At 35.1% G+C, this 12,281-nt stretch overlaps 1 protein-coding gene and 1 pseudogene across 1 annotated transcript in view; both read right to left on the bottom strand.

Moving 5' to 3' along the window:
- Nucleotides 1-12,281, bottom strand: part of RSF1 (remodeling and spacing factor 1) — a 154,065-nt gene that overhangs the window by 49,862 nt on the left and 91,922 nt on the right. The window contains exon 5 of the mRNA XM_018042953.1: nucleotides 8,003-8,157. Within this exon, the coding sequence (XP_017898442.1) occupies nucleotides 8,003-8,157 (155 nt within the window). The remainder of the gene's footprint in view (nucleotides 1-8,002; nucleotides 8,158-12,281) is intronic.
- On the bottom strand, nucleotides 4,323-6,157 carry LOC102179547 (annotated as a pseudogene).

Here is a 12,281-nt window from a genome sequence, read left to right as displayed (position 1 = left end):
AGTGCATTCCCAGATGCCTTTGTTCTTTTTCTCCTGTAAATCACCACTTTAATCTACAGCCTTCAGCAGATTCATGTTTACCACAGAATACCACAGAATTTCTGTGGTAAAAGTGCTTTGGTGGTGATATGTTGTTTATCAAGAGACATTACTGTTTAATCATCCTTTTCAGTTCAGTTCAGTAGCTCAGTTGTGTCCAACTCTTTGCAACCCCATGAACTGCAACACGCCAGGCCTCCCTGACCATCACCAATTCCTGGAGTTCACTCAGACTCACGTCCATCGAGTCAGTGATGCCATCCAGCCATCTCATCCTCGGTCGTCCCCTTCTCCTCCTGCCCCCAATCCCTCCCAGCATCTTTTCCATCCCATCCCAGAGTCTTTTCCAATGAGTCAACTCTTCGCATGAGGTGGCCAAAGTACTGGAGTTTCAGCTTTAGCATCATTCCCTCCAGAGAAACTCCAGGGCTGATCTTCAGAATGGACTGGTTGGATCTCCTTGCAGTCCAAGGGACTCTCAAGAGTCTTCTCCAACACCACAGTTCAAAAGCATCAATTCTTCGGCGCTCAGCCTTCTTCACAGTCCAAATCTCACATCCATACACGACCACAGGAAAAACCATAGCCTTGACTAGACGGACCTTAGTCGGCAAAGTAATATCTCTGCTTTTGAATATGCTATCTAGGTTGGTCATAACTTTCCTTCCAAGGAGTAAGCGTCTTTTAATTTCATGGCTGCAGTCACCATCTGCAGTGATTTTGGAGCCCAAAAAAATAAAGTCTAACACTGTTTCCACTGTTTCCCCATCTATTTCTCATGAAATGATGGGACTGGATGCCATGTCTTCGTTTTCTGAATGTTGAGCTTTAAGAGATGTTACTGCTCAATAAATAAAACCTTTCCTTATTAGGGAATGCAAAGTGATGATATTCCCATTCTGTCAATCTTTTATCAATTATTATAAATTATATAAAAATAAGCTTTGCTAATGTATTATTTTGTTTTATGGTGGTATAGTTCATACTGAAAAGGCAGGATGAAAGCTCAATTCTTTCTGCTTAACAGTTTTCAAATTAGTAATTTGGTCCCCACTGGTATGCTTCAAATGTTTCTATTAGTATCATGATGAAATTTGTATCAAGATTTAAGACTTATTCAATGGGGCTTCCCTGGTGGCTCAGTGGTAATGAGTCCCTTTGACTGCCACTGTAGGAGGCACAGGTTTGATTCCTGGTCCAGGAAGATCCCATATACTGCAGAGCAACTAAGCCTGTGCATCACAAGTATTGAGCCCATGCTCTGAAGAGAAGCCACTACAATGAAAAGCCTGCGCACTGCAACTTGAGAGTAGCTCCCTACTCTCTGCAAGTAAAGAATGCCCGCGCAGCAACAAAGACCCAGTACAGGCAAAAATAAATCAAGTGTTATATATATATAGATATATAAAAGATATATTCTTCAATGTGTTTCAATCCACTATAGCTATTATCCTTATGATGCTTATCCCATCTTAGCCAGTGGAAACCTCTTTAAGTTGGTTCTTGAGGTTTTTTTGGTGTGACTTTGGTAAGAGTCCTTACTACTTGGAATGACATGACGTTTCTTGGTTCACTATACCCAAGAACTGGAATAAGCCACTTTTCCAAGAAGCCTTGATTTACTTTAATGGGAAATTGTACTTCAAGAGCAGAATCTGGTTGCTAAGGATGCTCACTACTACTGGGTTGGCCATTGTTTCTAGGTCTGTTCAGTAGACAGAGCTAGAAAATAATAAAAATAATCCTTGAGTTTCATAACAATATTTCCTTAACTTTCTTACATCTTATTTCTTTTTACCCACACTGAGAATCTTGGTTTTCAAGAATATCACAAATGATACAATTAGAATATCAATTACATTTCACACATATTATGCATCTTTTCAGAACACCAACACCACACCAAAGTAATTTAATGGAAAGTCCACAAGTTTTTGTATGTACTCTTCCCATTCTTTCTCCATTTGTTTTGTCTTATATAAAACACAAAGTTATTAAAGACTATATGTTCTTTGCTCTATCTGTCATTTAGATTTAGTTACATGTAGTGAAGTGAAAGTTGCTCAGTGGTGTCCCACTCTTTCCAACCCCATGGACTATACAGTCCATGGAATTCTCCAGGCGAGAATACTGGAGTAAGTAGCTGTTCCCTTCTCCAGGTAATCTTCCCAAACTCTAAATTAATGCTCACCCAACATTCTTTTTCACATCTTTATTATGAAATAGTTTTAGACATACAGGTATCTTACAAAAATAGTTCAAAAACACCATCACTTTGTTTCTCATAAGTTAACAACTTTGCCCTCATAGCACACGTCTCAAAACTGGGAAATTAACATTAGTAAAACACTATTAAACAGATTTGATTAAATTTCGCCAGATCCCCCCATCCCCTGCCAGGTCTGTTCTGTTTTGAGGATACATGTCTCATTTTGTTCTTGGATTTCTTTAGTCTCCTCCAATCTGTGACCATTCCTCATTCTTTCCTGACCTTGACAGTTATTTTGCAGAATACCTCTCAATCTGGTCTCGTCTGATGTTTTCTCAAGATTAGATTAAGATATACATTTTTGATGAAAATTCCACAAAAGAGATGCTATGCATTATACCAGAGGGTATATGATGATGTAAATACCTTGATCATTTGGTTAAGGTGGTGTCAGCTGGTGATTCCACTGTAAAGTTAACCATTTCCCTCTTTGTAATAGGTAAATGTCACAGGAAAGACACTTGGAGATTATGCTAATATACTATTTCTCCACAAATTTGCACCCACTCATTTTAATGTCTGTCAGATCTCACCTGTGACACTCACTACTGTACTATTTCCCTAATGGTAAATTTCTATTTCTCTCATTCATTCCACACTGCAGGAACGTATAGTCCCTGACACGTAGAAGGAATTGATAGTCACCTGCAGGGAAAAGTGATCCCTTCTCCATGTATTTATTTACTCAATCATGAACTTACAGAAATGTGAAGTCATAGATTTAAAATCTATTGCTGCATAAATCTGTGGCTAGAACAGTTCTGCTTTCACCACTCCTTCCAGTCAGCACTGGGTCCTACTGAGATGCCCAAATTATTTTCTGAGTACATCCTTAATTTCTGGCATTCTAAAATATTCTAGCTTATCTTGCATTTTTCTTGCCCATCCCCTAAAGCAACTGTCTCTATGGGGCACTAGTTCCTTTTAGTAGAAAATCGTATTTTGAAATAAAAATCTAGAGGCCAAGAGTGCTCACTCTTACTGGGTTATCACTGTTCTCAGATTCCTCTCATGAACACAGGTAGGAAATGTGTGTGTGTGTGTGTGTGTGTGTGTGTGTGTGTGTGTGTATAAAGCCATACAAATGAATATATTTATATTTATTACCATATCACCCACTAGTCTTTTTGGCTATCTGAAGCTCATTCACTAGAAGATTCCTATAAAAAGAGTCATAGAAAATAGATCTTAGATATTGATAGCAATTTACATGCAGTCTCTATCTATAAGTCATTTTGGCTAGACATAAAATCCCTGGTTCACATTTTTTCCCTTACATATGTTATGGCATTTTCTTCTGGCATAAGGCATTGCTTTCAAATATAGTGATGGCAGTCTGATATTTTCTCTATAAGTCACCTGGTCTTTCTGTCAAGATGGCCAAAGTACTTTCTTCAAAGCTGAAGGGTTTTACTAGAATATGTCTTGATGCTGGTTTTTCTGGGTTGATTTTCCAAGGTCTTTAATGTCTTTAAAATACGTAGTCTTACATTCTTTTTTATTTCAAGAAGTTATGGGAAGGGACATGGGTAAACCTATGGTTGATTCATGGTAGTCTGATATTGATGTCTGGTAGAAAGAATGTTTGGTATTTGGTAGAAATCAATGCAATACTGTAAAGCAATTAACTTTCAATTAAAAATAAAGAAATTTTTAAAAAGAAGTTATGTTAAGCATAGTCTTTAGCATTTTTGTCTGTTTCCTTGCTTTGGTTTTCTTTTCTATGGACCTCTGTAGGATTTTTATTGCGTATCTTCAAATCTTTATCTCTTTTTCTCAAATCTTCGTCGACTTGCTTTTGTTTTTGTTTTTAAAAACACACAACATTCCACCTGCTGTTTTTTTTTCAGAATAACAAAAAATATTGTACTAAAACTTAAGACTTACAGAAATTTTCAGACAAGCCATACAAAATGGTCATAAGCTTTTTCTTGAAGGGAAGATTCTACACTTGACAGCAAGGTCACAATGTTATTAGTGAGGGCTGTGATGTCTGTTTAATGTCTGTTTGGTTCAAACAATCAAGCTTGTCCATCTACAGCATCTAAATAAAGTTAGACTTGGCTAGAGAGCATATTCTAAAGAAATGGTTAGCTGTTTTTAACCAACGCACTTAGATCACCATAAAAAAGGGGAAAGTAGCCCATAAAATTAAAATCAAATTACGTTCCACCCCCCCCACCAAAAAAATAAAATAAAATGCAAAAAACACCCACACACCTGCAGCTAACCTTGACAACTACCTTCACCCACAGTGCTTTATACTTAAACCATGATGGGGAAATGAATAAAAGCAGAGAGAGGCCACTGCTTTCAAATGTTTTGCAACATTCTAGACGATACTTCTGGCCTCTGCTCATGCTTTACAACAGTGAATCAGGACAAGACATAGATTTGTTAATGTGCATTTAATCAGTAAAGGTTTGAAGATGCCTGGGTTTTCATTCTGTAGTTTCTAAGACTGTGTCCATTAAATGCAAACAAAAAAGGAAGAAGTCTTGGCAGAACAGAAGTGATACACACTTGACAATCGAATCAATTTAAATTATTATTCATGGCATATAGCCAGTCCATGCTCTAGCCGTTTCTAGGGCTTGGGCTTCATTGGTCTTCCACTGCTCTGCTACATCATTTGCTAATGGATCATCTGGAATGGGAGCACTTAACAAAGCCTAGATCGATAGCAGAACTGTGTGAATCTGCAGTGCTGGGGACCACTTATCTTTCAAAATATCTAAACATATTCTTTCCAACTTGTCTACATTAGGATGATAAATTTTGGTCATGAAATGTACTTTAAGGGCTGCCATTGGGTATTCTTCTGGAAGGAATAGTTCAAGCTTCAAAACTCCTCCCTCAAAGTGGGAATCCTGAGGGCTGGCAATGACCACATGAAAATAACGGGCGTTGCTCCCATCTGGTTTTGCTTTAATGCCGGGAACTGGTTCTGCCGGCAAACGCTGGGTTTCCTTAATAATCCTGTGGGGCAGCCCGGCCATCTTGTCAGATCCTAAGTTCGGCCTCTGGTCTCTGGCTCTATTCCCCTCACGCATGGGTCATCTGCTGTTATTTAAGGGCACTAATTCTTGTGTTTGTTGACTCAGATATTATTTACAGATTTTTTAAAAAATCGTTAGCTCTGCCACCTATTCATTTAGTGTTTTCATATGTTTAGTGAGAATGTCTTTTGGTTAAGTTTTCATTTCTGCCATGATGTTAATGTGCTTCTTATTTTCTTTCATTATTATAATTCTATGGGATTTGGTCTTGATCTTTTTTAGTTACTCATTTTTATGTCAAGTAGATAGTTTTTCTAATTTTACTGCTTTCAAGCTCTGCATTTTTCATATTAAAAATTAAACTAATTTACTTTATGAGATTATACAACTCTAGACCTCTCCTATACTTTCATTTGAATTTTTTTTTTAAACTTGTCTCTACTGTTCCTATTCTATTTAATTTAGATCCTATTCCCAGCAGACTGCATGAGCTCTGTGTGGAGTTTAGTTCTGGAAGGGATCTTCAGCTGGAGAGGTTTGAGAAGCCATACCACCCAGAGTACCCAAGTTCTGTTAAGATCTTAGTTTCAGATACTACAGTTTTTTACTTTTGTTATCAATATGTTCCTATTATAGGGGAATCTGTAGACAGTCAAAAACCATGCCACTGACACTTTCCAAAAATTATGAATGACAACTTAAATTTTCACCTGTTGATTCTAATCATAACAAATTTAATCAGAAAAGAAAATGTCAACAGTTTCTCTAACCATGAAAGGGTTTTCTTTTCTTCTTCCTTTCTTCTTTGCTTTCTAAAGAAGGTGATCATTTCACAGCAAATACAAATGTCAAATCATGTTGTACGCCTGGAACAAATCTAAAATTGTATGTCAATTATACTTCAATTTTAAAAAATCTGAAAATTCAAAAGTGGGTTTAGACTACTTTAAAAATTATTAAGTTTTACTGATATAGGTCACAAACTGAATTTTAGGATATAGAAAAGAATTTGCCAAATGAGAAATACAGCTCATGGTTAAAACCACCAAAGATATTTGAAATCATATAATCACTAGTAAAAGGAAAATAATCAGGATTTTTGCTAAAAGAAATATTGGTATGTACAAACATTATACCCTACATTAAAATGCAAATTTACTTGGTTTTATGCAATCCTTGCAGCTAGGGGATGACTTTATGATTAGTTTCCTCAAAGCAGCAAACAAGGTAAGAACATATTATTTTCAGGTTCTAATCTAAACAGTAAAGGAAAACTAAAACTAGAGGAAGAAAGGACGATAAAGAGAGCAAATTCTGTACCCTGTCATTAAAAGGCATGTTATCAAGGAAAAGTATTCACCAAACGACATCAGACAAAACTTCAATTGGTTTCTCTGCTTCTAGAAAAGTTAGGACTTGCTTCTGATCTTCTGAAAAGGTTAAGATTTAATCTCCTCAGTTAACTGTATTAAAAAAGTCAATCAGGAAATCAAGCTTAATAACTATAGTTATCATAGACTTAGGAATTTGCTAACGGTGACCCAAAACAAAAAAAGAAAACCAATCCACACCACACACACATAAAAATGATTTAAAAATTGGCTTACTTAAAAAAGGACTTAAAATATTTTCCCAAACAACACATACTAATAAGAACATGAAAATGTCTTCAACACCATTGGTCATTTTGAAAATGTAAATCAAAAACCATAAATACCACTTCACATCATTAGAATGTCTATTATTTTTTAAAAAATAACAAGTGATATGTAGGATGTGAAAAAATTGGAATCCTTATGCAGAACTGATAGGAACATGCAGCAGCTGTAGAAAATGATACGGCAAATCCTCAAAAAATTAAAAACAGAACTATCATCTGATCCAAAAATTCTACTCCAGGGATATACCCAAAAGAAGCGCAAGCAGATATTTGCACACCCACTTTCATAACAACATTAATTATAACAGACAAAAGGTAGAAGAAACCTAAGTGTCCAATGACAGATGAATAGATAAAATGTGGTAGACACATACAAGAGAATATCAGCATTAAAAAATAAAAATTCTGCTACGTTATAATATGGAGGAATACTGAAGACATTAAGCTCAGTGAAATAAGGCAATTACAAACGGACAAATATTGCATGACTTCTTTGAAGTGAGGTTCCTAGAGTTAGTCAAATTCATAGTCAGAAAGTGGAATGATGGATGCCTGTGGCTAAGGGGTGGGGGAAAAGGGTAGTTAGTGTTTAATGGGTACAGAGTTTCAGTTGGAGGATATGAGCCTGGAGATGAATGGAGGAGACAGATGCACAACAATACAAATGAACTTAATGCCGCTGAACTGTATACTTAAAAATGGTTAAAATGATAAAATTTTATGTTATATATATTTTACCACAATAATTTTTTTAAAGTTCATTAATATCCTCTGTATTCTTAAATTAGTAAAAGATATCATGTCTTGATGGCTGGAACACTTTAATGAGAATTTTTTAAATGCCCAGTATAAAAGACCAAAGTACTCAATAGTTTTTTGCCTCTTTTTCATTAAATGATAGAAAAATCTACTTCCTTTAATAAGAAGAGTTAAAACTCTTCAAATTGAGGGAAATTCAATTGATGTAGGTGGGAAGAAGAGTGGAAAAGAGAAGAAATTACAAAACAAAGAAAAACAAAACACACAAAAAAAAACCTTGTTTAGTTGTTTCTTCCTCCTTTTTAGTCTCCTCTTCTTCTAAGCTGGGACTTTCCCGGGAAGAGCTGTCCTGTTGGCTAGAGTTCTTCAACAGAACAGGATCAATTTGTGCTTTCAGGAGTGCAAGAGTCTCAGCCAACTCGTTTCGATTTCTAAAAAAAATGGAAAAACAGAAGGCAGCATAAAAATCTTTCTCCTGTTCTAAGCTTTGTGGTTGCCAATAAGGGTGGGGAAAAATGGGAGTCTGAGATTAGCAGATGCAAACTAATTTATAAAGGATGGATAAACAACAAAGTCCTACTACGTAGCACAGGAACTATATTTAATACCCTATGATAAAGCATAATAGAAAAGAATATGAATATAAGAATATTCATATGGATAAGTTACCTCGCTGTACAGAAGAAATTAACACAACACTGTAAATCAACTATACTTCAATAAATTTTTAAAAAAATCTTTCTTCAGTTCTAAAATGATTTCAGAATAACACCTATTAGAAATTAACATTTAAAAAAGAAAAACATATTAAGAACATCCAAAACACTAGTACAGCTAACCCTAATGAACCTTACATTTTAAAATTAAGTATTAGGAATGAATGCATATTAAAATAAACTGTTCACCAACGAGGAATCTTAGACTATGTTTTTATTAGAATGGCGATTCAAATCTTTTTGGTTAAAAAGAACAGTAGGAACAAATTAAACAAAAACCAAAGTTTGATAATTTTTTTAAATATGATGCAATCTCTCAGGAGTACAAAACCAGAGTAAATTCAGTTTGAATAAAAATATAAGAAAATCCCCAATAAATAAGATACCAATCTACAAATTATCTATTTTTACTACCAAATCCAGAGGTATATATAATATGGTCAATTTTAATGCCACATACAATTAACAGTAAAACAATAATTTAATCATAAATAATTATTTATAACAATAATAATTTAAATTTTTTCTTGCTCAGAAAAACAGTGTGTAACAGCAGAAATAAAAAGGAAACCTTGGACTCAGACTTGGGAAATATAGTTCTAGATCTGCCACTAAGTTAATGAATCAGCACCATGATCTCCCCATCTGTGTCATCAAAGGACTGTGCACGCACCTCTTAATTCTATGTAGTTAGTATCAAGATGAAATTATCTGTTCTATCTGTCATGCCACATATGTCCTCTATCCCCAATTCCACCACCATTCTAGCTAAACACTACTGCTTGAAAGTGGAGACTCTCTTATGAAGTAGGCTCTAAAAAATATTTAATGAATAAATAGAATCCCTGTTCCTAAACCAAATGGCTATGTACCCCTGGACAGGTCATATATTTTCATCAGACCTGAGTTTCCTTATCTATATAAGACTGGATTCTCTTAAGTATTATTAAATTGGTTTCCAAAGAAAGTAAAAAATCACCAGTGACAGACATCTTTCAGAAATTAAAAGGACAATCATTTTGCCATTGTCTATGAGAAAGAACACACAGGGTTATATACATTATAAATATTGTGCATGGCAATGACTATATGTTTATACATAGTATAACTATCACATTAGCATACACAATAAAATGAACAGTTTTAGACTTTTAATTATCTAATAGTAGTAGGTCACGTCAGATGCTGTTTCGAGATTGTGTGGTACTATACCCACTTTACAAAAAACAAAAATAGTTTCTATTTTTGAACTTCATTAGCCCAACCTGCTTCTAACCTAAGCCTCTATCCACTTAATGTTATTATCATCATATTTCAATGAGAATTTCACATGTATAAGTGCCCCAATCCATTTGTTATTTTCTGAGGTCATGCTGGAAACTGAAAAATATATTGAAGTATTTCACTATACCTTCTTTTAAAAGCTGTGAACATTAGAAGCATGCCAATACTTGCTAGAAAATCCAAGTCAATTACTTTCAGTACTCTAAGCAACAAAAAAATCTTACAGAAAAGTTGATTAAAGAACTCTCCTAAAGGCTTTTAACCTGTCTACTACATTCAAATGCAAACCTAATAAAGCCATTATCTTATAAAAACAGAAAACTACCCATCTGGATTTCTCCTGTTTCAATCTTACAATTAGATTTAGTATGTTAAATAATTTTTAAAAGTCCTAAATTGGAATGGAGGAAATTTTAATATATATAGATTAAAATTATATCCAATTTCTTACCACTTTTTACAGAACTTTTTTATTTTTAATGTAATTTTAAAGTGTTACCTTCCATTTACAGTTATTACAAAATACTGGTTTTACTCTCCATGTTTTACAACACATTTTCAGCCTATCTTACACCCAATAGTTTGTACCTCCCCTTACCACTGGTAACCACTAGTTTGCTCTCCATATCTGCTAGTCTGCCTCTTTTTCCCTTTACTCACTAGTTTGTTGTAATTTTTAGATTCCACATATAAGTGATATAATTGAGTATTTGTCCTTCCTCTGACTTCACTTTGCATAATGCCCTTCAAGTCCACCCATGCTGCTGCAAATGGAAAATTTCCTTCTTTTTATGGCTGAGTAGCATTCCATTGTGTATATATACCCCAACGGATTTATGTATATTAATTTTGTGTTCTGCAACTTTTCTAAATTCACTGTTGAACTCTAGTAGTTTTCTGATAGCATTTTCAGGATTTTATGAATAGCATCACATAATTTACAAACAGTGTGGCAGTTTAATTTCTTCACTGTCAATCTGGATTCATTCATTTTTCCTCTCTGGTTGCTGTGGTAAGGATTTCCAGAACTGTGTTGAATAAAAGTGGCGAGAGTGGTCATCGTTGTCTCCTTCTTGATCTTAGAGGAAACGCTTTCAGCTTTTCACCAATAAGTATGATGCTAGCTGTGGGTTTGTCACGCGTGGCCTTTCTGATGTTAAAATGTTCCTTCTATGTCCACTTTCTAGAGTGTTTTTTTATCATAAATGGACATTGAATTTTATCAAAAGCATTCTGTATCTATTAAGATGACCATATGGCTTTTATTCTTTAATTTGTTAATGTGGTTCATGTATCATGTTGGTTGACTGATTTACATATACTGAAGAACACTTGCATCCCTGGAATAAGTCCCAGTTGATCATGGTGTAGGATCCTCAAAATGTTTATTTACTTGTTTGTTTTGACTGTGCCATGAGGCATACGAGACCTTAGTTCCTTGACCAGGGACTGAACCCATGCTCCCTGAAGTAGAAGTGTGGAGTCTTAACCACGGGTAGTTAAGACTTTTAATTTGTTGCACTCAGTTTGCTAGTATTTTGTTGAGGATTTCTCAACATTCATCAATGATCCTGGTCTGTGATATTGGCCTTTTTTTTAATGATACCTGTGTCTGGTTTTTGTATCAGGATGATATTGGCCTCACAGAATGAGTTTGGAAATGTTCCTTCCTCTGCAATTTTCTGCAACAGTTTCAGAAGCATAGGTGTTAACATTGCTGTTTGGTGGAATTCATAACTGGCTCACTGCTGTATACAAGAAACTAACACAGCATTATAAAACAACTATACTCTGTTAAAAATTAATTAAAACAGAACAAACAAACAAAAAATGGTTTGGTAAAATCTACATGTGAAGCCATCCAGTGGTCCTCTACAGGACCTTATAAAGGAGTCTGTGGATTCTAACAATTCAGTTGTTTTGCCCTTTCCCCTCTATTGCTTTATTTTCTTTAAAACATTTCTTCACTCAGACATGTTAAATCATACTCTCTTATGATCTCAGGTTATTTACACTTCTGTTCTCTTCAGTCCAAAGTGTGTTTTGGACTAACTCCAATTATTCTTTCAAAGACAGGCAGATAGATGTGCAACGGAGACTACCACAGCATTGTTAATTGGCTATACCCCAATACAAAATTAAAGATTACAGCTTCAAAGACAAGCAGAGAATGGAAAAATAATGTGGTACACTCATGGAACGGAATATTATTTAGCTATAAAAAGGAATGTAGTACTGATTCTTCATAGATGAACCTTGAAATATGCTATCTCAAAGAAACCAGACATGAAGGCCACGTATGGTATGATTCTATGTATATAAAATGTCTGGAATAGGCAATTTAGGGAAACAGAAAGTAGGCTGGCAGCTGCCACAGGCTGGGGAAAGGGAGAATGGTGAGAAACTGCCAATCTACATGGTGTAGGGATCCTTTGTGGGGAGGAAAATGCCCTGGAGTTAGATCATAATGATAGTCACATAACTTCGCAAATATACTAAAAATCACTGAATTGTATTTTTCTTTAAGTGATGGTGGCTTGGAGATGCATGTAAGG

Source organism: Capra hircus, chromosome 29 (genome assembly GCF_001704415.2).
Source record: "Capra hircus breed San Clemente chromosome 29, ASM170441v1, whole genome shotgun sequence".
NCBI classification, from domain to species: domain Eukaryota; kingdom Metazoa; phylum Chordata; class Mammalia; order Artiodactyla; family Bovidae; genus Capra; species Capra hircus.
The sequence above is the reverse complement of the archived record's forward strand: the minus strand, read 5'-3'. Positions and strand labels throughout refer to the sequence as shown.